The 25166-nt window shown below is 49.1% G+C and overlaps 1 protein-coding gene across 27 annotated transcripts in view; it reads right to left on the bottom strand.

The window, feature by feature from the left end:
• LRRFIP1 (LRR binding FLII interacting protein 1) overlaps positions 1–25166 on the bottom strand; it is a 146415-nt gene that overhangs the window by 59398 nt on the left and 61851 nt on the right. For 23 of the 27 annotated variants that reach the window (XM_057744875.1, XM_057744878.1, XM_057744874.1 and 20 more), the window contains exon 2: positions 6155–6241. In XM_057744875.1, coding sequence (XP_057600858.1) covers positions 6155–6241 — 87 coding nt within the window. Of the gene's footprint in view, positions 1–6154; positions 6242–23815; positions 24310–25166 lie in introns of those variants that run through there. The other 4 variants (XM_057744876.1, XM_057744852.1, XM_057744859.1 and 1 more) reach the window with 4 other exon arrangements.

The raw sequence follows: 25166 nt of genomic DNA on the forward strand, positions 1-25166 counted from the left end.
TCATCGTACCACCATTTTTTTTTCCATTTGTGTAGGTTCTCAGACAAAGTAAAAGGTTCACTCAGACTTCCTAAAGAATATCTACATACTCTTCCTAATAAATTCATTAAAAAGGAGCTCATAATCCTTTGAAACAGCCCCCGAGCACAGCTAATGTAGCTGGTTCTCACCATCTGCAGGGGTGAAGAGAACCATTCTGGAGGGTGCAGTGGGCGGCAAGGAGGGCTGGGGCTGCCTGGGCCATCTGGATAGATCTGCAGCTGGCTCGAGGCCCCCACGTCCTCAGAGTCTACCGGGGCTTGATGACAGGTCTACACTCCTCCAGCGCTGGTGACACTGCTCACCTCTCCTCTGCGTTCCCTCTCCACGCTGGCCTTCGAGGGTCCCAGGCATTAGTGTGGCTTCAACCACAATCCACCTCTGACACTCCCAGTGGTGTCGCCAGCTTCCTGCTTTCCTGACCCTCCAGGGACAGTCACTGCTCTCCAGTCTTTCACAGGCTCTGTCCGCCTGCAGCTGAGCTGACCTCCATGTCAAGGAAAGTGTTGGCCCCGCTCAGAAGCACCTGTGCAGAGGTGGGGTGGCTCGCCACCAGATGGAAACAGGCATCGTGTTTCTCAAGTTTTACACCAAAATATCAACCCTACTAGTTAAACATGGGTCTTCCAAAGCATATTCATTTCCACTTAATCAACAACTTAAAATGCCAGTGCCCGGGCTAGCAGATTGTATAACCTCAGATTGTGGTGCAACTTCTAATAATAGTCAGGCCTAGAGATGTGATATGCAGAGGGGAGACCAAGGGGTGCTGTCTGTACACCGTCCTCAGTCCTAAACACGCATCCCCAAACCTGCAAGCTCATCTGCCTCCTCTTTCTAGATGTGCACACGAACACACATGCACAGCCACAGGCACACCTGTGCACACTCCCCCAGCCCCGGACGTGAGTCGCATCAAGAAACAGCAAGATGAACAGTTGCTGCTCCTGTGCTCCCGGTAACACTTGGGCGGACACAATGGCCTGTTCTGTGTTTACATGACGTGCCCCGAATCAGCACCAAGGAGAAAACTTGTTTTTCAAGGTGTGCTTCTGCTTGTAAAATGCCGAGGATTACGTGGATCTTTCCACTTCCCCTTGGTGGCGAGTGCCAGCATGCTCTCTGCCAAGGTTAAGCCCAAGGGTAACACACTGACGCTGCCCTTTGTTCTCACTGTTGATGATATTGCCTGATTTGGAGGCAGACGAGGTACTGGGAAGACTACAAGCTTTGCAGCTTTTTCAGTTCTAGATTTGAATCTTGGCCCAGCCACGTTCTCAGCTTCTGGGAGAACTGTCTAATTAAGGTCTATTTTCCTCACTTGTCAATGAAACTTGGACAGACCCTTCTCCAGAATGTGACAGCACCCGGGGCCAGCACTGCCACACGCCAGGGGCTCCAGGAGGTCCCTGCCGACCACCAACCCCCCCCAGCCCCACCCCAGTTCTCTTTAACTATTAATAAGATATACATGTATTTTACCTTAAACCTTTCACATCTCTTTTTTGAGGAGGCAGACATACACTTTAGATGGCAATGCTCTCCTGTCCCAAGCACGCGAATTTATGACAGCGAAACGGTCCTGTGTGTCTGTCAATGCTCCCGGGTTCACAGATTCCTACAAACCGCGGGGCAGAGCCAGGGCCCCCTTCCATCCTCCAGGCCTCCGCCACCTGACTCTCATCGCCAGAAGGCCTTCTTCCCAGTCCTGGCTTTTCCCACCTGCAGCTTCTTCGTTCAGCGTCCGCACTCCCCGTGCTGACTGGAGTGGTTTCTCTGCTTCCTCCCTGACAGACACAGGGCACCCCCCCCCCAACCCGGGGTGTCATTCTGCACCCAGATAATTCACAGCATGGGGCTGGGCCGTCAGGCACGTGGCCTGATCCCGAGAAAGGGGTGCGTTCAGCAGAGAAGGTGTCTTCCACGTCCCCCTGCCTGTCCCTGAGCTCACAGCAGGGAGAAGGGTCATACAGCCGCTGACCCACAAAGGGTACATTTAAAAAGGTGATGTTTACCTAAGGTACCTTCCCCAGAGTGAAGGCATGCTTTCCTCTGGGTCCTCTGACAACTCAGGCCCACACACACTGGAAACCTGTTCCCACATCTGAAAGCATCTCTGCAGTGGCTGAATGCTGAGAGCACCCAATTAGCAAACTGTTTTCATGTGAGACGTTCCATGGACCTTGAATCACAGCAAAACATTTTCATGGCTGTGAATCACGTAAGTGTCTTTAGTGCAAGAATACAGAATTTCAGTGCAAACTATTACATAGAGAATGGATAAACAACAAGGAACTACATTCAATATTCTGTGATAAACCTTAAAGGAAAGAATATGAAAAAGAGTGTATATATATATATATATATATATATATATATATATATATAACTGAATCATTTTGCTGTACAGAAAAACCTAACAACATTGTTAATCAACTATAAAATAATTTTAATAAAATTCAATAAAATAAATTTTAAAAAAAGAATTTCAAAATTCTAATGCCATCTACTAACCAAATGACGCTTCTGTGTCTGATGGAGGGAGGCAAATGGTGGCATTTTTAATCAAATTTCCCAGGTTTTAATCAGATTTTATCTGCAAAGCCCGAGGTCCTTCGCAGGTACCAGACACCCTAGGGCAGCCCATGCTGCACAGGAGCTGAGCTCGAATCTCAGCTCTGGTGGGGCCAGGTTATTTAAGTCCTCTGGGCTCCCCTGTCCTGTGAGTGCAGTTGGGCTCCCAGGGCCTGGTGAGGCTTCTGGGGCGGGGGGGGGGCAGCACTGTGCCTGGTGTGGGAGAGGGGATGGGACACAGTCACTTCCATCCCCTGCAGACATCCAAAGCCCATTTCACAGTACCAACATTAAATGGCCCTGACTTAGTTTGCCATCTTTGGGTAGCAATTGAAGTTTTGCAGCTTGAAATATTGCAACTGAAATGCAGGAGTTCACCAGCAGATCACTCTGTAGAATTAAAATGGAACAGAAGGGGATTTCCTTTGACTCAAAGGGAGAAAAGGGTGCTTTGCTTTGAAAGGAGGCCCTTCAAATAAATGGATTCTTAACCTAATTCCTCTTAACTTTTATTTTCTAAATCAAGAACTTCTGCCAAAGGATTCTATAATATGCTGTTTTGTTATCAGCTATATATTTAATTCAATTCTACCCATAATTAAGGATAGAATATAATTTGGAATATAGATATGTATGCATATACTATATAATTCATTTTGGCCTGGATTTTGTAGAAATTTTACCTTTGTATTCTTGGTAAGAGTAACTTTTTCTTACTTGTGAGACAAATGATAAAATGATTATCATTGATAACACCACCAAGAAGACCAAAGGCAGGCCCTCTGACAGGTTCAAGGTCATCTTTCCCGAGTCCAATGATCCAGCTCCAACAACAGAGTGGAAGGGACAGCCCCAGGCCACCAGAAACACTTACTACCGGGGAGGAGGGTGCAGTGTGGACAGTCAGTCAAATGTGGCATAACCTGGAGGGGCAACAAAATATTGGAAAATTCTTCTTACAGCTCTTTTAAGGCCTTACTATAAAAAAGACGGGGCTGTAGGAGAAGCAGGGGGAGCAGATCAACAGAGGAGCCGGAGCTGCTGCTGCCACTGGAGGCTGGAGGATGCAGCCCCCACCCTGCAAACTGTGATGACACCACTGCATTAACCCACAAACTTCCCTGCCAGCTGGTCTCCAAAGCAGAGGGGAGGGGCTGGCAGTGTCCTGCACACGGGGACTTGAGAGTAGCTACTGAATGAACGGGAAGATTCTAAACAGACATCTACCGGGATAGGGAGGGAGGGGGGTAGTCGAGGGAGGGAGGGAATATGAGGATATGTGTATAAATACAGCTGATTGACTTTGGTGTACCTCAAAAACTGGTACAAGAGTGTAAAGTAATTATATTCCAATAAAAATAAAATTAAATTAAAAATAAATAAATAAACAGACATCTACACCAGGCAGTTTGAAAAATCAGTTTGTCATTTAAAATTTGTAATTTTTAGGGAATTCCTGGCGGTCCAGGCATTAGGACTCCGTGCTTTCACTGCTGGGGTTAAGATCCCACAAGCCATGTGGCTTGGCCCAATAAACAAACAAACAAATAAATAAATAAAATCTCTAACTTAAAAAAACAGCCCAGGCTAAAAGAAATATCCCATTAGGTGGCCTCCAATGAGTCTCTTTATGTCAGAGTCTGGTGCCTGGTTCTTGGCATCAGGGTGATTCCTAAAGCCCAAGTGACACTGTCTCAGACAGGTAAGTGACAAAGGTCTACAAAACAAGATCTGTCCCTTTTCTCCACCTCCCCGCAGACTTTCCTGACAGTGTCTCTTTGAATGTCCTTCAATAATGACTCCTGGTCATGTTCAGACCCCAGAGGTTGTTTACAGATGAGAAGGAATCAGGTTCCCATCCTCACCCTTAACTGAGATGATGGGGGCAGAGAGGGGCTTCAGCCTTGGGAAATTTCAGCTCAACTGTAAAGTCCAAATAACTAATGTGAGAATTCAGGAGTCTCTATTTCCAATTTTAAAATAATAAATGTGATTCTGGGGGAAAGGCACTGAGAAAATGTGAAACCATGCTTCTCTGAGTAAATTAAGGAAGAAAAGCCCCCAAAATTAAAATACTAAATTAATTCTAGAGGCAAAATATCATAAAAACTAGAACTTACAACTGTATTTGTATTTCCAACAATGAGGAAGAATGTGGTGATCTACTTTCAAATATTTGTTTAGTCTTCATTTACGTATAAACACAGGACAAGTGATGCCTAAAATACAGGTCAAGGTGTGGCTGTTACCCCTCTGCTCAGGCCAATTCCCAACATCACTGCTGGCCTGCGGTGTGGCCTTTCTCTCAGGGACACGTCCCCTCCCATCCCCATCACTCTGGGGCCTCCTCGGTGGCCCCTGCCATCCCATCACTGGGACCCAGGTACGATTCTCCTAACTAACCCCTGGGCTTGAGTTTCTAGTAACCTTCAACCCGTCTTGGAGCCACATGGGAAAGGTTTCCTCCTCAAGTTCAAACCTGGCCACGCCCCTCCCCCGAGTAGACGAGTTCACTCGGAGCTGCGAACCCCACAGTCAGGTAGAGAGTGAGAGTGAGCCCCTCGCCTCTGTGCGGAACATGACCTTGGGAACGTGGCAGAAACTGCAGTGGTTTCATGAGAAACTGGAAATCTAGAGTTTTATCTGAAACCTCACAAGTTTTAAAACACGGGGTCGACTTCGAAAATTTGGCTACGCGAACCAAACCAGACTCTATGAAAATCAGCTCCGTGGAAGGCAGCTGGCCGACTCTCCAACAAAAAACATTCAAATCTTCAGAACAAGAGCCTCCGGTGGGCCTGGCGGGGCTGCTCCCCAGATCCCTCAAGGCTGAGGCCCACAGGAGAAGGCAGAGCCCGTGGAGACGGACTTGCTCATTCGCCACGTGGGCTTCAAGGTCACGGGAAAGCCCACCCCTCCAGCTTCGAGTGACAGAACCCTCATGCTGCCCACGTGGCTTCTGGCTCCAGCTCAAGGTGGTGAAAGTAAGTAGCAAACAGCATTAACAGTGTAAACACATTACTACCCACCTTCCCAGGAGGGCAGTTTCTTCCCTGGTTATTTCATTCAGTGTTTATTCTGCTCTTTGTATCACACATGGGCTTCAGGCCTCATGAAACTTATTAAAAAGGGTAAAAACCACAGGGGAAGTATTTTTAAACGAGACTGTTTGGTTAGCCTAAACAAATAATAACCTGTTCTCCTTTCACATTTTAATTCGGAGGCTGGGGAGTCTAGCTCAGCAGCTCAAGTCCAGAGCCAGCACCTCTTGGCTCCTTCGGCCAGAGGGCTGGGCCGGGGAGACGCACGCGGGCAAGTGCTCTGTGTGGAGGCTGATCCCAGGATCCGATAGGTGGAGGGTCCAGGACGGGCCATCTGGCATCCGAATGCTATGCCACGCCCTGGGCGGATATTGAACCAAAGTCACAGGCCCAAGTGCCTTCAAACTGGGAGCAACATCAGAGGGACAGGTGCCCCCATGCATACCCGCTCCGCCTGGAAGAACCCCTCCTGCGAGGACCACCCAGGAGCCCAGCATTACCTCCTTCTGCTGCCGCTCCAGCTCCTTCATCCTGATCTCTCGGGCCTCTGCTCGTGCTGCGCGCTTCGCCGCCAGCCTGGCCTCCGCCTGCAACAGACCCGGAGATTGTGTTAGGAGACAGACCAGCGGCTCCTGTCCAGGACACGGTGATGTTCTTGTCCAGAGGTTAATAAATACACAGTAACACAGACTCGTAAGCATTAAAAGGATCCAGGAACCACAGCAGTTACAGCAGGCACGATCACTCCCTCTTACTGACCCCTTACTAAATGCCAAGTGGGCGCTATTCTGAGGGCTTCTTGTATATTATGTCGTGGACTCCTCATAACAGCCCTATTGGGGAGATGGTGTTACCACGCCCAGTTAACAGATAAGGGAACTAGGGCACAGAGATGGTAAGGCACCCAAGGTCACACAGCCCTTAAGTGGCTGGGCTGGGCAGTCCACCTTCCTCTAGAGTGATGGCAGATTAACACATGGAGCAAAGCACTAGAGCTGGACAAGACCACAGGCCACTGGTTCAACCCCTCCCTTTACAGAGCAGAGGCCCAGAGAGGCCGCCAGATCCGTCCAAGGTCACAGGGCTGGGACTCCGCCCCTGCTTTCCAGAACGCCTGTCTGGTCAGCCCTCACTGCACGCTGCTGCCCCTCAGCTGCCCCTTCAGCACCTGAGGGGTGGGAAGCCCATCTTATCCCAAGATGCCTAAGACCAGAGTGGAGTGGTTCCCGTCGTTAGAACTGCTATATGAAAATAAAATCTGCCTCCGCTTAACTACCTGTCAACTTGTAGCCTTATTCTACTTGAGAGCATGTAAAATGCTTGACCAGGACCAACCAATGCTGTCGGGCATGGCACTTGAACCCTGTTTCACGTTCTACACATCTTGTGCGTGTTCATTATTGCAGGTGGTAAAATGGCTCAGTGAGCTGCATGGTGCAAGGGTGCCAGGATCCAGGTTTCCTGGTGTCAAACTCCTTCTTTCCACTTAACTTTTCATGGGAATACACTTGTAATTCTTCCAACAGTTCTGACACAGCTTTCAGATGTCTCGATGTTCCCTCGATCATCTTAAAATGGGGCCATCAGAGACGGCCAGCATGCTTCCGGTGTGGTCACTGGGGCCAGCAAGCAGTGAGGCGGCCCGAGTGTCCCATCGCCCAGTTTCTCTCCGAGGGCCAGGCACCCTGTACCTCAGGCTCCCATCAGGATGGCAGGTCCTGACGTCAAGGACGTCCTTTGCCCCCAGCCCACAATTATATTGTATAGAACTACAAATTCGTCTTCTTTCTAAATTGTAATCTAAGTTGAAACTTGACCACAGCTGATCTGCCAGAGATCGGCTGGCTAATGTCCTTATAAGGAATTTATTCTACAACCTGCTTGGCTCATGTGGTTCCTTTAGCAACCTGAGCCCAGGCCCTTCAAATCAAGGGTGTCAGAAATCACAACTGCATCAGAACTTTGATACCTCATTGCCATTTTCAATTTTCTAAACCATGTTACATCGTGTGATGAGCCACTCTATATGGGTCTATAAAAGGATCCAGCCAAACTGGAGCAGGGGGAGGGGAAGTTTCGACAGACTGACATCTGGCCACACTGACTCCCTACAGCCCTGTGGATGGGCCAGCAAGAAGTCTGTGTCCACACTGAGTGCAGCTGCCTCCCCAGCCCTTCCTGGGGGTGCCGTGGGCTCCATGCCTGTTGGCTCAGGGTCTAATCCAGTGTGGACCAGGCAGCCACAGCCCATTAGCTTGGGGGGGAGGGGGAGGAACAGAGAGGGGGTTGGGAAAAGAGAAGGGAGGGTATGGAGGAAGAAGAGAGGGGTGGAGGAATGAGAATGTAAGAAAGAGGCAAGGGGCTGGAGGAAGAGGGGCTGCCGGAGGGGCCCGGGGGAGAGAGGCATGGCAGGCAGAATTCTAGGCTGTCCCTGAGATTCCCATTATGGGTATACATGCTCCACATTCTCGTCTCCCCTGGAGTGTGGCCAGAACGTGAGAATGACAGATGTCACCCCTGTGACTGGGTCACTTTATACTGCACAGAGACATGCATTAGTAATGACAGTCCCTCATCAGCCAACTTTGAGTTCATCAAAAGAGGAGCTGCTTCTGGGTGGGCCTGTCCTCATCAGGCGAGGCCTGTAAAAGTGGGTCTAGAGCTCAGAGTCTCCTGCGGGCCTCGCAAAAGCAAGCTGCCATGTGTGAGAGGGCCCGTGAGGGGCCACATGACAAAGAATGTGGGGGCCTCTAAGAGCTGAGAGAGACCCCAGCTGACAGCCAGCAGGAAAACGGGACCTTAGTCCCACAACAGTAAGGACGTGAACACCACCACCAACCACGTGAGCTGGGTCAGGACCCCGAGATCCAGAACGGACGCAGCCTGGCCGACACCTTGACTGCAGCCTTGGGAGACCCTGAGCAGGGGACCTAGTAGGCTGTGCCCAGACCCCTGACCCACAGAAACTGTGAGATAATAAATGTGTGTGGTTCTAAACTGCCACTTTTGTGGGTATTTGTTATGCAGCTGCAGAGAACTGACACAAAGAGGTGAATCTGGGACGACTCCTGCTCTCACAGCGTGGGTGCCTCTGTGACCTAAGAGAGCCTGAGCTCCTCCCCGGCCTGTCTATCCAGTCCCCACCCCTATCTGCTCTAACTCTGCTTGGGACCTGAGCAAAGATCCTCAAAAAGACCACCTCTCTGAGCAGGTAGTCCCTGCCACCTGGGGCAGCCTCCCCACCAGACTGGCAGGCCTCCCAGATCATGTCCCAGTAGACCCCAGCTACCCTGGTGGGCCTCCCTCCCCTCCCCCAGATAGGGCTCCCGGCATGGTCTGCCCCCTCTCTGGTCCTCACGTCCACGCAGCGTGTCTATCCTGTCCCTGAGGACAACCCCTGACCTTAGGGACATGGACTTGGGTTGATAAAGGGACCACATGAATGAACCAAGTTATAGGACAAACTCCCCATGAGGACACGAGCCAGCCGACCTTGAAGACAGGTCAATATGGTCAAGCTTCACCTTAGACTAGAATGTGGAAAGGAGACACATGATGCAGTACAGATTCAAATGCTTGCAGTCACCCCACATGAAGCACCCACCTCTCACAGGACTCTTACATGACTCATATGTGGAGAACTAGGCTCTCATGACACAGGAAGTGGTAACAACCATGCTTGCTTCTGGGACTCTGGCTAAAAGCTAGTGGATACACGAGCCAGCGTTTGAGGTGGCACAAAACCCGTGCACAGCCATGTTCATTAGCACAAAACCAGTACCAGCAGAATAACCCCGACACAGCCTGAGACGCTTAAAAGAAAAACCACACAGAGCTTTGACAACACAGTTCACCCTAAAACACCAACGTTGCCAAGAACACAAAACAGCCAGACACAGAGCATCACAGACAATGACCAGGAAAGACAGCATCGGAGGAAACGTCTGATAAGACCAGGCATTCAATCAACAAAAAGTACAAAATAGCGATGGTCCACCCTGGTGACCTTCATGCATGAGTTCATTCCCCCCCAGTATTTCCAGGGAGGCCCAGCCCCGCCCTCCATCAGGCAGGTGCCGACCACCAGGCAGTGGTTCTGGGGGTCAGTATGCCCCCGGCCAGGGCTTCAGGTGGTGCAGGACAAATTCATTGCAGACTGACCCTTTTGCAAAATATAAACTCACATGCTTGAGGTCACAGCCCTGTCAGACTGTTTGAGTCTCCAAATGCACACTTTCACTTTCTGTCCCTCACCTGTAGGGGACTGCAGCTCCCTGGCCATCAGCAGCCAGGCCACCAGCCCAGGCCACACAGCGCTGCTGAGACAGCCACGGAAGGACAGTGCAGTCTGGGGCCCCGTCTCAGGGGCTGCACACAAAGCAATCAGGGACCATGTACAAGTGACAAGTGGTGTGGTGGGTGAGACACCATGCTGGGGCTGCCCTGGAGGAGAATGTAACCCATCCGGGAGGCCAGAAGGCTTCCTGGAGGACAGGAGCCCAAATCCAAACACTGAAGAACAAAGGGGAGAAAGCCAGGGCAAGGGGGCGGGTGGCGAGGGACTAGGATGGGGTGGTGGAGTCCCGAGGGCTGGCTACCCGCACTAGGCTCTGCCCTGGTATCTGGAACCTTATCTTGAAGGAACGCGGAACCACTGATGGGTTTGAAGAAGGCGGAGCACAGCGGGGTCTGACTTTTGCTTTGGAAACATGGTTCTGGCTTAACGTGGGGAGCAGGAGCAGAGGTGGGGAGGGCGGCGTGGGACCCAGGAGTGAGGAGGGGCTGCTTCTGAGCAAAGGAGCCCAAGAACATGAACCACATGCCAAGGATGAAGCCCAGAGAATGGAGAGGCAAGAGGACACAGGAGGGGCAACAGGAGCCCAAGGTCCTAAGGAGGCCCATGTAGCCCCAGGAGCCAGAGAGCCTTGGAGAAGAGCCACCCCCACCCAGGTGCCTGTGTGCACAGGATGCCGCTTACCCAAACTCAAACCCAAACCCACCCACAAAGCCTACAGACACCTCTGGCCTCAGAGATGGGATATTTCCCCACCTTGAGCCCCTTTCTGCCAAGCTCCCAACCTCAGTGGAGACGACGATGGGCGAAGGGAAAGGATGGAGGAAAGGAGATGGAATTAGGATGCAAACTATAAGCGGCACAGGGGTTTAAAAGCAGGTTTGGGAAATGAGACTGCACAGGCTCCCCACCCTGCGATGGCCGTCAGCCATCGCCCTTCGGCCCCCACTGGAGGTCAAGGTCGGTGGGTCCTCCACTGGCCACTGAGCCCCAGGCTCGGTGACTGCGGGGCACTGGCACGGCCACGCTCTCACCCAGAGCTTGGTGGCCAGGCCCCACCGTCCCACTGCTCGTCGCTCAGCCCACTGTCCTCAAAAGGGGTTTTGGAACAGGCGGGGCTCTGGACCCCGAACCCTCCTTTTGTGCCCAAGCCCATCTTTGTTGAGATACATCCTAAGACATTCAAGGATGATGTGATAGGACCTCGCTGAGGTGGGGAAAGTGGCCATAGGCTGGCAGCTGTGGGGGTTGTGTCGGGAAGGGGGGCCCTTGTTCCCCAGCAGCAGCAGCCCCTGGGGCTTGTTAAAGATGCAGAATCTCAGGCCCCACCCCAGATCCGCTGAGTCAGAGCCTCGGGCGCGGCCCGTCTGTCTGGGCTTCAGCGCGGCCCCAGGGAGCTGGCTGCTCCCTCCAGTGCGACGACCTCTGTTTTCTGTTATCCCATCTCTGCTTGGGTATGTTTGACATTTTTCATAATAAATAGCAAACATTTTTGAAGGAAGGAAGGGGGTGGGGGAAGGGCACAGAGGCTGAGAGAAAGAGAAGGAAGGAAAGAAATGAAGCAGTCCCGAAACCAAAACCAAGGTCACTGTTGTGAGAAGGTCGACCTGGTTCTGTTGCTAAAAACCTTTGCAGTGTTGCCCCCCGACTCCACCATCCGGGCCCCCCTCTCCGTTCCTGCTGTGCCTCCGGGATTAGGGAGGAGAGGAGGGAGGAGCTGACCCAGCCGGGCCTCCTCTGAGGAGATCCAGGCTCCCTGGCTTTCTCAGGACCGCCCAGTGTTGGTGGGGAATGAATGCCAGAGTCCCAGCCCCTCACAGGGGACACAGCCCCCCAGGATCCTACCGCCCTGACCTGGAACCCCACAAACAGAGCTTTATGGACACTGGGCTTTAAAGCAAGGCGCCCTTTGACAGTGGACATTGTTGGGAAGAGAAGATTCCTTTTATCACCAAATAATTCGAAAAAGCTGAACCCTTGATTCCAAAGTTCCAGTTTTACAATTTACGAGGGTGAGTCAAAAATTATCTGCACTCTAGTTATATTAAAACTTCCATAAATTCTACAGCCAGAGTGTGGTTAATTTTGGACTCACCCTCGTATTTTACCAGGGATAAATAAGACAACACTCTGATACTGAGGTGATATGTATGGTCTGAGAGATGCTAAAAATACACAAGGAAGCACAAGGCTGAGCCCTGGGCCTCCTAAACAAATGGTTAAAAAAAGCCAAGGCCACCCAGTCAGGGTCTGGGATGCCAGCCCTACAGTTCTCTGCAGGGTCCAGGGATGATGGCACAGAGGCCACTGGCCACAGGCTGGCTGGGGAGACAGACGATCGAAGTGGTGCTTCTCTCTCTCCTTCTCCAGGCTGGAGAAAGGCTGGTGAGCTATGTGAAAACGTCACCAGCAAAAGCAGGAGTTACTTTGGTGATGAGTCTCTGTGCTATACCAAGGGCTTGATCAGCTCTAGTTCTAGATCGGACCACACAGCAGAAGTGGATTCTACCAGAGCGGGACACAAAAGTCAGCGAATAAACAGATGCACACCTGTTCTACCAGTGACCCCGACAGGCCTCCTGCTCGGAGCACCAGAAATTCCCAGCTGAATAAAACAGTCATCCAAAGACAGCGTCTGCTCCTTTCTTCAGGGTCAGGAAACACAGGGACAGTCCAGCTTGGTCTGGGGATTGAGCAGAACTAAAAGAGAAGTTCTTCACTAGGGGAGGAGGAGAAAGCCCTGGGCGAGGTGTGCCCTGCCTCTGCACAGCTTCCTTCCTCCCTGACCGCCTGTCTGCGGTGGGGGTGTCGTCAGCAATGGCGGACACTGCGCGAGGGTGGAGTGGCCACACACCACCCCCAGTACCCTGCACCCCCATTCTAGGGACATCTGGGGCTGTAAAGAGCTCTATTGGTATTGCAAACTTTTGTGGCTCCTACCTGTTTACCCCCACAGCATGATGCTCAAAAAAACAGAAACATGAAAAACACTGGTGGAGCCGAAGTCCTGCCTGCTTGGAGAGGACAGGGGTGTCCCAGGAGGTAGACTCAACAGCTTTCTAAAAAGCCCCACACGACTTCCGGAGTCCTGACTCTGTCTGTACACTTCCCGAGCTTTGAAGCTTTCCTGGGATTCAAGCAGATTATGGAATCCTATATCCCAAGACCTCTCACCCTGCAATCACAGAAAAAGTTCTTACTCTGTTGTTAAACTCTGCTGGGGTTCCAGAATTCTACACAGAAGCTGGAAGGGGTTTGTGAGCCATAACTCTAGGATGACTCTTGAGAAATGGGCCTGAGCTGCTTCCAGCATTTACTCCACCTAGAATGAGCCAGCCCTGGGCCTGGAAAGGCACCAAGATGATGCTATGGGAGAAGCTCCCACCCTGGCCTGCAGAGCCTGGGGAGATGTATTGCTCCTTACTGACGTGCGAATCAGTGACCCTAATGCTCTGTGATGGTAGAATTTTCTTCAGGCCACATGACATGTTACCTCTGTAGCTTATAACCTCTTGGGAAAAGTTAAAGGATGTATTTAAAGTTCACTTGTACAAATATAATAGGAATATCATGCAGTCAAAGCCTGCTGTGTGACAAAGAACCAGTTTTGTTTAGAAACAGGTAGGGGCCCTCTGTCCACGTGTCACTGTTCCCGGGAATGAGGAAGGAATACAGCTCCTGTTGGGCAAGCCTGATCTCAGATTCGCTGGAGAACACACTCAGCCCCATGTTAAGGTGACTTACAACTCACTGCAGACAGTGCAGAGTAACCATGAGGCTGTGACACAGAATCCCTTTCCTGACTTGCCTTTTTTTTTTTCTGAAGTACAACTGATTTACAATGTCATGTTAATTTCAGGTGTACAGCAAAGTGATTCAGTTATGTGGTATACAGTATATCCGTGTTGCTTGTCTATCTTATATACAGTAGTCTGTATCTGTTAATTCCCAGACTCCTAATTTGTCCTTCCTCCCTTTCCCCTTTGGTAACCATAAGTTTGTTTTCGACGTCTGTGACTCTGTTTCTGTTTTGTAGATTCATTTGTATTATTTTTAGATTCCACATATGTGACATCATCTAGTATTTGTCTTTCTCTTCTGACTTACTTCACTAAGTATGATAATCTCTAGATCCATCCATGTTGCTGCAAATGATAATATTTCATTCCTTTCTATGGCTGAGTAACATTCCATTGTTTATATATACCACATCTTCTTTATCTAGTCATCTGTCGACAGACATTTAGGTTGCTTCCATATTTTGACTATTGTAAATAGTGCTGCTATGAACACTGGGGTGCATGTATCTTTTTGAATTAGAGCTTTTGTCTTTTCTGGATATATGCCCAGGAGTGGGATTGCTGGATTATATGACAACTCTATTTTTGGTGTTTAAAGGAACCTCCACACTGTTCTCCATAGTGGCTGTACCAATTTACATTTCCATCAATAGTGTAGGAGGGTTCCCTTTCTCCACACCCTCTCCAGCATTTATTGTTTGTAGACTTTGTAATGATAGCCATTCTCACCGGCGTGGGGTGATACCCATTGTGTTTTAATTTGCATTTCTCTAATAATTAGCAATGTTGAGCATCTTTTCATGTACCTATTGATCATCTGTATGTCTTCTTTGGAGAAATGTCGATTTAGGTCTTCTGTCCATGTTTTGATAGGGTTGTTTGTTTTATTGATATTCAATTGTGTGAGCAGTTTATATATTTTGGATATTAACCCCTTGTCAGCTGCATCCTTTGCAAATATTTTCTCCCAGTCCATAGGTTGTCTTCTCCTTGTGTTTATGGTTTCCTTTGCTCTGCAACAGTTTTTACATTTAATTAGGTCCCATTTGTTTATTTTTGCTTTTATTTCTTTTACTTTGGAAACTGATCTAAGAAAATATTGCTATGGTTTATGTCAGAGAATGTTTTGCCTATGTTCTCTTCTAGGAGTTTTATGGTGTCATGTCTTATATTTAGGTATTTAAACCATTTTGAGTTTATTTTTGTATATGGTGTGAGGGAGTATTCGAATTTCATTGATTTACATGCAGCTGTCCAGTTTTCCCAACACCACTTGTTGAAGAGACTGTCTTTTCTCCATTGTATATTCTTGTCTCCTTTGTTGTAGATTAATTGATCGTAGGTGTGTCGGCTTTCTATTCTGTTCCATTGATCTATGTGTCTGTTTTTGTGCCAATACCACACTGTTTTGATTACTGTAGCTTTGTAGTACTGTCTGAAGTCTGGTAGGGTTATGCTTCCAGCTTTGTTCTTTTTCCTCAGGAGTGTTTTGGCAATTCTGGGCCTTCTTTGGTTCCATATCAATTTTAGGATTATCTGTTCCAGTTCTGTGGGTATTTTATCACGAGTATTTTGGTAGAGATTGCATTACACCTGTAGATTGTTTTGGGTAGTATGGACATTTAAACAATATTAATTCTTCCAATCCAAAAGCATGGGATATTTTTCCATTTCTTTGAATCATCTTCAATTTCCTTAATCAATGTTTTATAATTTTCAGCATATAGCTCTTTTACCACCTTGGTTAAGTTTATCCCAGTTTTTTGTTTGTTTGTTTTGACTTGATTTTAAACAAGGTTTTTTTGTGTGTGTTTTTTTTAACTTTGTCTTCCTGATACTTCCTTATTAGTGTAAAGAAATGCAACAGATTTCTGTATATTAATCTTGTATCCTGCTACCTTGCTGAATTCATTTATTAGTTCTAAGAGTTTTTGTGAGAACTTTAGGGTTCTCATCTCATCAATAAACAGTGAGAGTTTTACTTCTCCCCTTCCAATTTGGATATCTTGTATTTCTTTTTCTTATTGCTATTTCTGATTGCTATTACTAGGAATTTCAATACTATGTTGAATAGAAGTGGTGAGAGTGGGCATCCTTGTCTTGTTCCTGAATTTAGCGAGAAGGCTTTCAGCTTTTCATCACTGAGTATTATGTTGGCTGTGGGTTTGTTGCAAATGGCTTTTACTATGCTATGTTGAGATATGTTCCTTCTATAACCACTTTGGTGAGAGTTTTTATCATGCATGGATGCTGAATTCTGTCAAACGCTTTTTCAGCCTCTGTTGAGATGATCATGTGGTTTTTGGCTTTCTTTTTGTTGATGTGATGTAGCACATGGATTGATTTGCATATGTAGAACCATCCTTGCGACCCTGGAATGAATCCTACTTGATTATGTGTATGATCCTTTTTATGTGTTGTTGTAGTTGGTTTGCTAATATTTTGTTGAGGATTTTTACATCTATATTTATCAAAGATATTGAGCTGTCATTTTCTTCTTTTGTAGTGTCTTTGTCTGGTATTGGCGTCAGGGTGGTGGTGGCTTCACAGAATGAATTTAGGAGTGCTCCCTCTTCTTCAATCTTTTGGAAGAGTTTGGGAAGGATACATATAAATTCTTCCTTGTACGTTTGGTAGAATCCCCAAGTGAAGCCGTATAGTCCTGGACTTCTGTTTGCAGGGACGTTTTGTTTTGTTTTAAATTATGGATTCTATTTCATTTCCAGTAATCAGTCAGTTTGAATTAGCTGTTTTTTCCTGACTCAGTTTTGGCATGCTGTATGTTTCTAGAAACCTGTCCATTTCTTCCAGGTTGTCCAATTTGTTGGCATACAACTGTTCATAGTAGTCTCTTATGATTTTTTGTATTTCTGTGGCCTCAGTTGTTATATCTCCTCTTTCACTTCTTATTTGGTGTATTTGGGTCCTCCCTCTTATCTTCTTGGTAAGCGTGGCTAAAGGTTTGTTGATCTTGTTTATCTTTTCAATAAACCAGCTCTTGGTTTTATTGACCTTTTCTCTTTTTTAATCTCTATTTTTTTTATTTCCTCTCTGATCTTTATTATTTTCCTGAGTTGACTTTGCTGCAGAAAGTGCAACAGCCACCAACTTTTGTTTTCTATGTAAACCCCCAACTCCTCATATGCAGTAGAGTCTAAAAATAGTTTGCTAGTCAAAGCAACCAAGCAGACTGGGCAATGTGCTCTCCTGCACCAGGCAGGAACAGGAGAGGGAGCATACTGGCTGGCAACTCAGAAATGGTGGTGTACCACATGTGTCCACTGCCCCGTGTCCCTCAGCTGCCACCGTGTCCCTCAACTGCCACAGTGTCCCTCAACTGCACATGCATTTTACTCCAGTCTCAAAATCTCATCTTTCCAAACCACTCACTCAGGGATCACAGTAAGTTCCGCCACGAGGGGGCCTGCTCTTTACAGCCGTGACTGTAATTATGGTTGCCACAGAGGAGAAGGTGCTTTGGGATGACAGCTGTCAACGGGAGGAGTGCCAACACTGAAGAGGGCATTTTGGAACTGTTGGGGGGGGGTGTTGAGAAGCCACAGTGCTTGGAAGGGGGATGAATGGCATTTGGGGGGCAGAGCATGGCATGCCAACCATCCTGTACTCAAACAGGCCTGTACAACGAGGAACTTTCCCATCAGCTCCTCAGGCAGATAGAAAAACCACATGATAACTTTCACACCTACAAACTGATTCCAACTCATATATAAATTCAAAATATGTTCTGAGTAGTTTTAACATACATTCAATACTCCAGGAATGCAATCTGCATAGAAATCAAGGGAAAATCATACATGGCTTTGTTCAGAACCTTCCCAAGAGTTACTCTCAATATTCACATTCTGTTACTGCAATTTACTTTCATTTTGTTTCTTTTTAATGTTACAGTTAAAATATATTGACTTGAAATTATGTGTGAAGGTAGATTTTACTACCTAGGAATTTCACTTCAGGTTGTTAAAAACTTGATATAAAAAGGGGGCATTGGGTCTGACAGAGCTGTGAACCACAGTTTTAAAGCTTCTGGGTGGGACAGGGCGGGGGGGCTGAACCCCTCTATTGCACGACCATGCTTGTTGAAACAGCCTGGTCACAGGTTCAGGGACAGGTCTGGGGGCCAGTGCTTAAGCCACAAAATAAGATACGTTATCAATTTTACTTGACGATTTGGAGAACATAAAGTTAAGGACTAAAGTTTATTTAAAATACTATCTTTCCATCAAAATCAAATCAGATGAGTTACGAATGGTAAAATGACCATCGAATTTTATGATAAAACAGCAGCCTTCTAAGAAGCCTTCACCTCGCAAGTTCACTCTGCCTCACTCCTTATGATGAGCTGCATCTCACCCTCTGCTCTTGGGGGACCCGGTGGAAAAGCCACCTCTCCCAACTGTGGCCTTGGCTGTGGTGTTCTCAGTGGGGCCCTGAGTTTCCGCAGATGAAGACTGTCCAGAGAGGGGTTTCAAGACCAAGCTACCAGCCTTGGCTCTGTCACTGACCTATTATGTGAACTTGGACAAAGTACGTCACTTCGGAACATCAGCCCTCAATACCGGGGGCAAGGGAGCCAGGTGATGTGATCTCTGAGCACTTCCTTTCCTCTGAAATGCTGTCTCCACATTGGGGTGAATTATTTGTACACTGAGACTGTCCACAGAGTTCTCTTTCCCCATTTTGCTACTGGAAATCTCCTGGCTTTGCTTCTCAGAAAAGCATACCAAAATAACAAACCTATTCATCCGGCACAAAATTATTCATGTTACTTTATAGAGAGCAGACTAATAACATTTACCTATTCAAACCTCACAACACAATCTTCGGCTTAGCAACGACCTACACTCAAGCAGATGAATAAAAAAGGTGCACAGTATCTTCCATGCAAATAAACTTCTCCTCTTGTTGTTAATACATTTAAATTTTTTTTCTGGGACAAGTGATTCACACTTTCTTCAACAGTCTCAACGTATGGGAGATATAAGCAAGGACCTGCCAGCTACAAATAACCTTGTTTGTGACCCACAGGTGACGGTGAGAGCAGCTTGGCCTCACCTGTGCAGCTCTCCAGGTGACAGGTTCCCTCCAGTCAATGCCTCTGGGCTCCATACCCTTCACTTCACCTGTTCCACTCAGGGTCTTCCTTGCAAACCCCAAACCTTTAAGGTGACACAAAACGCTGACATTGTTCCTTCTCAGAATAAGGCTGGTCACTCCAGCAGCATCATGCTTTCCCATGTAAGCAGCCCGCAACTACTGACAGCCTTTCCTATGCTCAAGTGATTCTCCTGGAACCAGCTAGGAAAGAGCCAGAAGCCATCATCTCCACCCTCAACAAGTGTGTCTGTTTGGTCGGGGTGTGGAAGAGCTATAAAACACGCAGGAATGGGGCTGGTACCCAGCAGCTCTGGCGTGGGTTGTCACGCGTACAGCTAAAAAGTTGGTATGGTGTGAAGAGTAGAAAAATAAAAATTTCTGCAGCTCTGTCATTTTTACTATTCCTTTCCTTATTCAGAAAAATACAGTCCATTGACTGTTCTTTTGTCTGAAAAACTACCAGACATAGAAAGGAAACATTAATCAAATGAAGACTTCTCAGTATGCACTCAGGAGCAAGGTCTTGTGTCCTAAGAGGGTGCCTGAGAAAAAGAACCCCTTCAGCCCCGATACTGGGGTTGTGAGCCCCTGGGGCTGCCAAGAGACGTAGACAAGAGCAACGATGCTCAACGACTGCTTGTGAGACCCCGCCCGAGCATCACAGACGGTAGGCGGCAGTCATCAGCACCAGCTCTGAATCAGCGGGTCTGGGTCTGAACCAGCCCTGCTGCTTGCTGGCTGTGTGGCCTTGGGAAAGTCCCCTTAACTTTCTGAGCCCATTTTCTCTTTATGTGTAAGTGGGGATAATCAAACCGCCGTTGGGTTTATGCAAGGGGAGAGGAAGACTTCTGCAGAAAACATTTAACAGGGCTGACACAGCAGGGGTTTGGGAGATGCTACCTGTTACTACATACACAGTGTCTTCTATAACAGCAGTGTGAATTCAGCTCTGATGAAGTTTAGAAGCAGCATGAGAAGGTAAGCACGCGGAGGCACTCACTGGGAGAAAGCTCGCAGGGGAAATTTGAGAGGAGGGAGGTGGAGATTCCCCACCCACGCCAAAAGCCCACTCCTATGTCTCCTCCCCCAGGAAGATTACACACCCATTAGCCACAGATAATAAAACAGACTGTGAGGATCAGAAATGATGTTGCTTTGATAGGCTCTATTACACAAACATATAAATGAAACATTTTAGTTAAAATGAAAAGTAAACCTTCCTTATAGTAATTTAAACTACAAAGAAGTTGTACTTTAGAGTCCAGACAAAACTGTTCACATGGCTTTAAAGTTGTCAAGTTACAGTATTAAGGAAAAAAGAAAACACTTGAAACTCTGGCCCTCCCCCAAATACATACATGAGGCTCAGAAAGGGGGTTTCAGTGGCAGTCTGAAATCAAACACATGGCAATTCTGAACTGCTAAATCTTGGATGTAGTCAAAATAGTGCTTTGTTTAATTTAGAAGAAATTCATTTACTTAACTTTATCTAGATAGTCTGAATAATGAAAGTTCTGGTAAACCCATTCCATGAAATATGGAAGTAAGCTGCTTTAACACACACACACACACAGTAAAATTTGGGTGGCCCAGAGTAAGAGCAGTAAAGTAATAAAAATTCCTCTCCTCCCTGACCCACGTCTAACATATAGTAAGATATAACAGACTTATTGCCATAACAGGTTAGTAATTTGAACCCTATGGCCGATGGGGCTCCAAGATGAAAACTTTCAAATATGATCAGATATTTTGGAAACACTGGCATGTGAGTAACTAGTCATAAACCTTTCCTTTGCTGAGTCACACAGCGTGATTTTTCAGGGATAAGAATTTCCTCTTGAACATTGCCTTTTGAGGAGCAAACACATCACACCAACATGCAGCCTGGTAATTCTGCAGAAACTAGATAAGAACCTCACCCTAATCAGGTAATACTCCAATCAACTTTGCTTGAAAACCCTTCAGCTGCTATAAATAACTCGATTTCCTGTGCGCAATGTAAGTGGCAGTTTAGACACAAGGTTTAAAAAAAAAGTTTGCTAAGGAGGCTTCCGCTACACTGATCTGGGTTCAGGCTGAACAGAAACCAACTCTTCAAGAAAGAGGGAAATTGAGTCTCCATCTTTGCCCTAGTGAGACACTCTCACCACTATGAGAAAAGACCTAACTTACTGGTTTTATATCTTAATTGTTTAAGTTAAGACATAAACTGGGGAAATGACCCATCTAAAACAAACCACGGTTCCAACGCTGAAAGTCTCAGGCCGAGCCCAGCAGGGTGGCCACCCTAGTACTGTGTTCACCTCCCACCGTCACCCACGTTTCCCCTCACCACCGGGACCCGGGGACCTGGGCACCGGTACCTACATTAAGATGAGACTTGGGGGCTCTACATTCTCCCCTGACAGCCTCTCTCAGAATAGGGCTGGTTGTCCGTGAGGACTTGGTGCTAATCAGTATGTGGGAAGCCACCAGCGGTGACACAACCAGCAGAAACACAGGGAAGTTACAAAAGGTAAAGAAACATGGTTTCTACACTGTCCTCTCCTGCAAGGAGCCTGGACTTCTGCTCAGATCCTGCTTTCTTCTTTGCCCGGTGAGGTGGAGCTGGACAAAACCATCTCCTCCTGCCAATCCCAGCTCTGGCCTCACACCCATGTGGCCCCCGCCCTCCTCCTCCACTGGAGACCCCTGTTCCCAGGACACAGGGCCACTGAGTGCAGAACACAAGCCGGCACAAACCAGTCTGAGATGCCCACAGTTCCTGCTGGAACACTACTGCCCAGCATGGCTGCCCCCTTCTGACACACCCCATCAATACCCACCCCCACCCTACCCCATCCTGCTGGTCCTTCAGCATGTTTCCTTTTCAGCCATTAACCTTGTAAAACAGGGACTATGTTTTACTTCTGTTCCCTGTGTCCTGGCTCTAAAACAGTTTTTGCTACTTAACACGACAACAACAATAACAACAAAAACTCCTACAATTTCACAATTGATTACTGAAAACCCCTGGGACCAAATGTATTTCAGAATTCAACATTTTTGGATTTCAGAAGGGTCATACATACATGGCACACACCATATACTCTGTAACAACCCAGAGCAACAGCCCTTAGCCAAGTACCTTAGCAGGGCTGCAGGGAAGAATAAAGACTGAAAATAGCCTCCCATCAGCCAGATGGGACCTGGGGACCTTGGCACAGGTACCTACAATAAAATGAGACTTGGGGGCCACACATAGCCCCCAGATGAATTCTGCAAACAACTTACAAAAGAGAGAAACAACTCTGGTTTTCAGAGCTTACTGGATCCTGGAATTGGGGGTAGCAGAAGGCAGGCTGTGCCTACCGAGCACCTCCTCAGTCAGCAGTTATTCCAGTCTCTCCTGTCACCAACTCCCGGCAGCATCTATGTGAAGCATGCATCTCAGATCCAGTCCCAGGGTTAAGTTAAGGGTTAACCAGACCTTGTAGCCTTTGGATGACAGGTGTTACTTCTATTCCAGCCTCTGATGGCCTGGCCCTCCCTTCCTCACATCCTGCTCTCCATGGTCACTCTTTTCTTCTCCTTGCCCAGCAGTTCGTTCCTCTGAGCTCGAATCTTGCCCAGGATTAAATCATCCTGTTCTTGCCATCTATGGTCTGCCTAGGCTCCTCGGGAGCATGGGCATCTCGCAGCAGCATTTCCATCCTTCCCTCCTCCAAGCGCCCTTCCCTGATGGTGATGCAAGGATCACTCTGTAGGTTCCCAATTAGGTTAAGGGGTAGGAACCAGCTCCAAAAGTCTGGTCCAAGGCTGGAACGTTAAGTGTCAGAGGAGCACACTAACATGGACATTAAAAATATCCACCTGACAGTCCTCAGCAAGTAATGTAATTTTCAAGTGTGTATTCATCAGAATCTATTTCTACACCTCTCTCTGGTGTTGACCAGGAAGCTCAGGACAGGGCAGTCTTATTTATCTTTAATCTTACACAAACACTCAGTAGGTGATTAATTCCTACCTGGTGAAGGAGTGATTATTTGGGGCTCACACTTTTATAAGGTTTCACAAAAGCCCGATAAAGTGGAAATCTAGGATCTCTCTCTCTCTCTCTGCAGTACTAACTTAATAATGTTTCTTTTTCAAACTGCACCCTTTCACCTTTAAATATTCCCATTCACGATCAACCACAAGCCACATGAAAATGGGTAATTACAAACCTCCCCCACCTCACCCCCTGCCCGATTTTAATGCCAAACTACCCCCACATCCATGGTCCCAATACTGGGTGTGGAGCTGGATAACTGCACAATTCCACCCATGCAGGACTCCCTCCAAACCCAAGACCTCAGGAGACCAGCCACAGCTGATCTGGGAACTGGGGTCCTTGGGGGAACTAGAGAAACCGCGTGCAGCCCATTGGTTCTAAGGCCCAGAGCAGGATAAGTGCCCCAAACCACCCAACCACGGGGGGTGCCAGCCTCAGGGTGAGGGCACCGCCTCTGGACACCAGTTCCTAGGTGCTGTATATTGTAAAACATCAAACTAGCAGTTCTGAATGAAACCTAGACCAGCGCAGGTCTCAGACCTCTGCTGGATCCGCGGCCGAGTCACCCAGTTGGGCAGAGGCCTTCAAAAGGCCCTCACTCAGGGCAGAGGGGACCGGAGGAAGTTCCTTTTCGTTCTGGTGAGGGGCGTTGTCCAGGGAAATGTGCTTTCCAGGGCGCAAGGGAGGACAGCGCACATCGAGCCGCAAACTGAACCGAGAGCAGGGGCCCCCCACCCGCCCATCCTCGCCTGGGGACGTTCCTGTAAGGGGGTCCCCGGCCTGGCGGAGCCCACCCACACCTCGCCAGGCACAGACGATTGCGGCGGAAGGTGCCGCCTGCCCTTGGCCCTAGAACATCAACAGGGACCAAACATTCGCAGTCAGAACCAAAAGTTTCGGAAATGTGTTTTCCTCTTACCAGTCTCTGAGCTTCTGGGCTCAGGCAGTCTATTTCCTGGTTCTGCGTGGCCGCAGGGTTGGTCATCCCGCCGGCTACAAGTCCACCTTCTCACGCAGCTGGGCAAGACACTGAGTCAACGGGCTCCCCGGATCCGCGGGCCGGCCGGCTCTCAGCGCAGCCGCATGCCGAGAAGCCCGGGGTTACTGTCCCAGAGACAAACCCGCGCGTCGGGACAGGAACCTCGCCCTTCCCAAGGCGGAGGCGTGCCTCCGCGGTTCCCCTGCTCGGGCGCGGTCGCAGGGGCGGGGCGCAGGTGGCCCAAGCCGGTGGGCGGGGGGCAGGAGGGGGGCGGTCCCAAGAGAGGAGGAGATGGGGCCGACCCCGCCCCGCGCGCTCTCCCCGCCCCCCACGCCCCCGTCGGCGCTCCACCCGCCCAGCCCTGTCCTTAGTGAGCGCTCCTCCCCGCGCCCCAGCGGCGCGGTCATTAATCACACAACCCAGCCTCCTCCGGCCCCGAGCCGAAAGGCGGTGGGGAGAAAAGACCCCAGCTGGCTCCGCCCACAGCCCCGCCCCGGCCTCCCACCCGTGGGGCCGAGGGAGGGCGAGCTGAAAGGCCTTGGAAGAGGGGGGGAGTGGGGAGGAGCCGGAGCGGGGCGGGGTCCCCAGGGGCGGGGCCCGCGCGGGGGCGGGGCGGAATGCCTCCCAGACCCCGCCCTCGCCCCAGGGCCGTGGGTGGTGCGCTGCAGCCCCAAAATGTTCTCCAAATTCAGGCCAAATTGAGCATCTACGGACCCGACAACCTCACCCGAGCCCCGCGGCACCTGCTGGTCGGGGTACCCTGTTAACGCGTCACCCCGAGAAAGGGCCGGCTTCCAGGGCGACCAAACTGCGCGGCCCGCTGGGGTGAGAACAAGCATCCGAGGGCCTGGTGCGACCCCCGCCCGCCTCCCCGCCAGCAGAAGAACGCAGTTCCTTGCAGATCCGGCCTCTCAGAGCCGGGGGCTGCACCGTCCAGGGTCCCGAGGGAGGTCGTACGAGGCAGGGGCCAATCCGAAGTCCCCGCCGGGCGCCGCGCGGGGAGGGCGTGGAGAGGAATATCCAGCGGTGGGACAGGGCCCCGGCCGCCCAGCACGCGCCTCCTCCAGCCGCACAATTCGCGTCGCTCGTTCTTTAAAAGTCCTACGTGCAAAGCAACGAAACGTCTCCTGACCTCGCCAGGCTGGGGCAGAAGCGGCAGAAAGGAAGCGATGCAGATTTTTATCAGAATGCCAACCTGTCCCGGCCAAGCCCGGTGCCTGCGGCGCCTGGAACCTTCCCGCGCCCCCTTCTGCTACCCTGTGTCCAGGCGGCCATGGCCCCCTCCTGCCCA

The sequence above is a fragment of the Hippopotamus amphibius genome, chromosome 8 (genome assembly GCF_030028045.1).
Source record: "Hippopotamus amphibius kiboko isolate mHipAmp2 chromosome 8, mHipAmp2.hap2, whole genome shotgun sequence".
NCBI classification, from domain to species: domain Eukaryota; kingdom Metazoa; phylum Chordata; class Mammalia; order Artiodactyla; family Hippopotamidae; genus Hippopotamus; species Hippopotamus amphibius.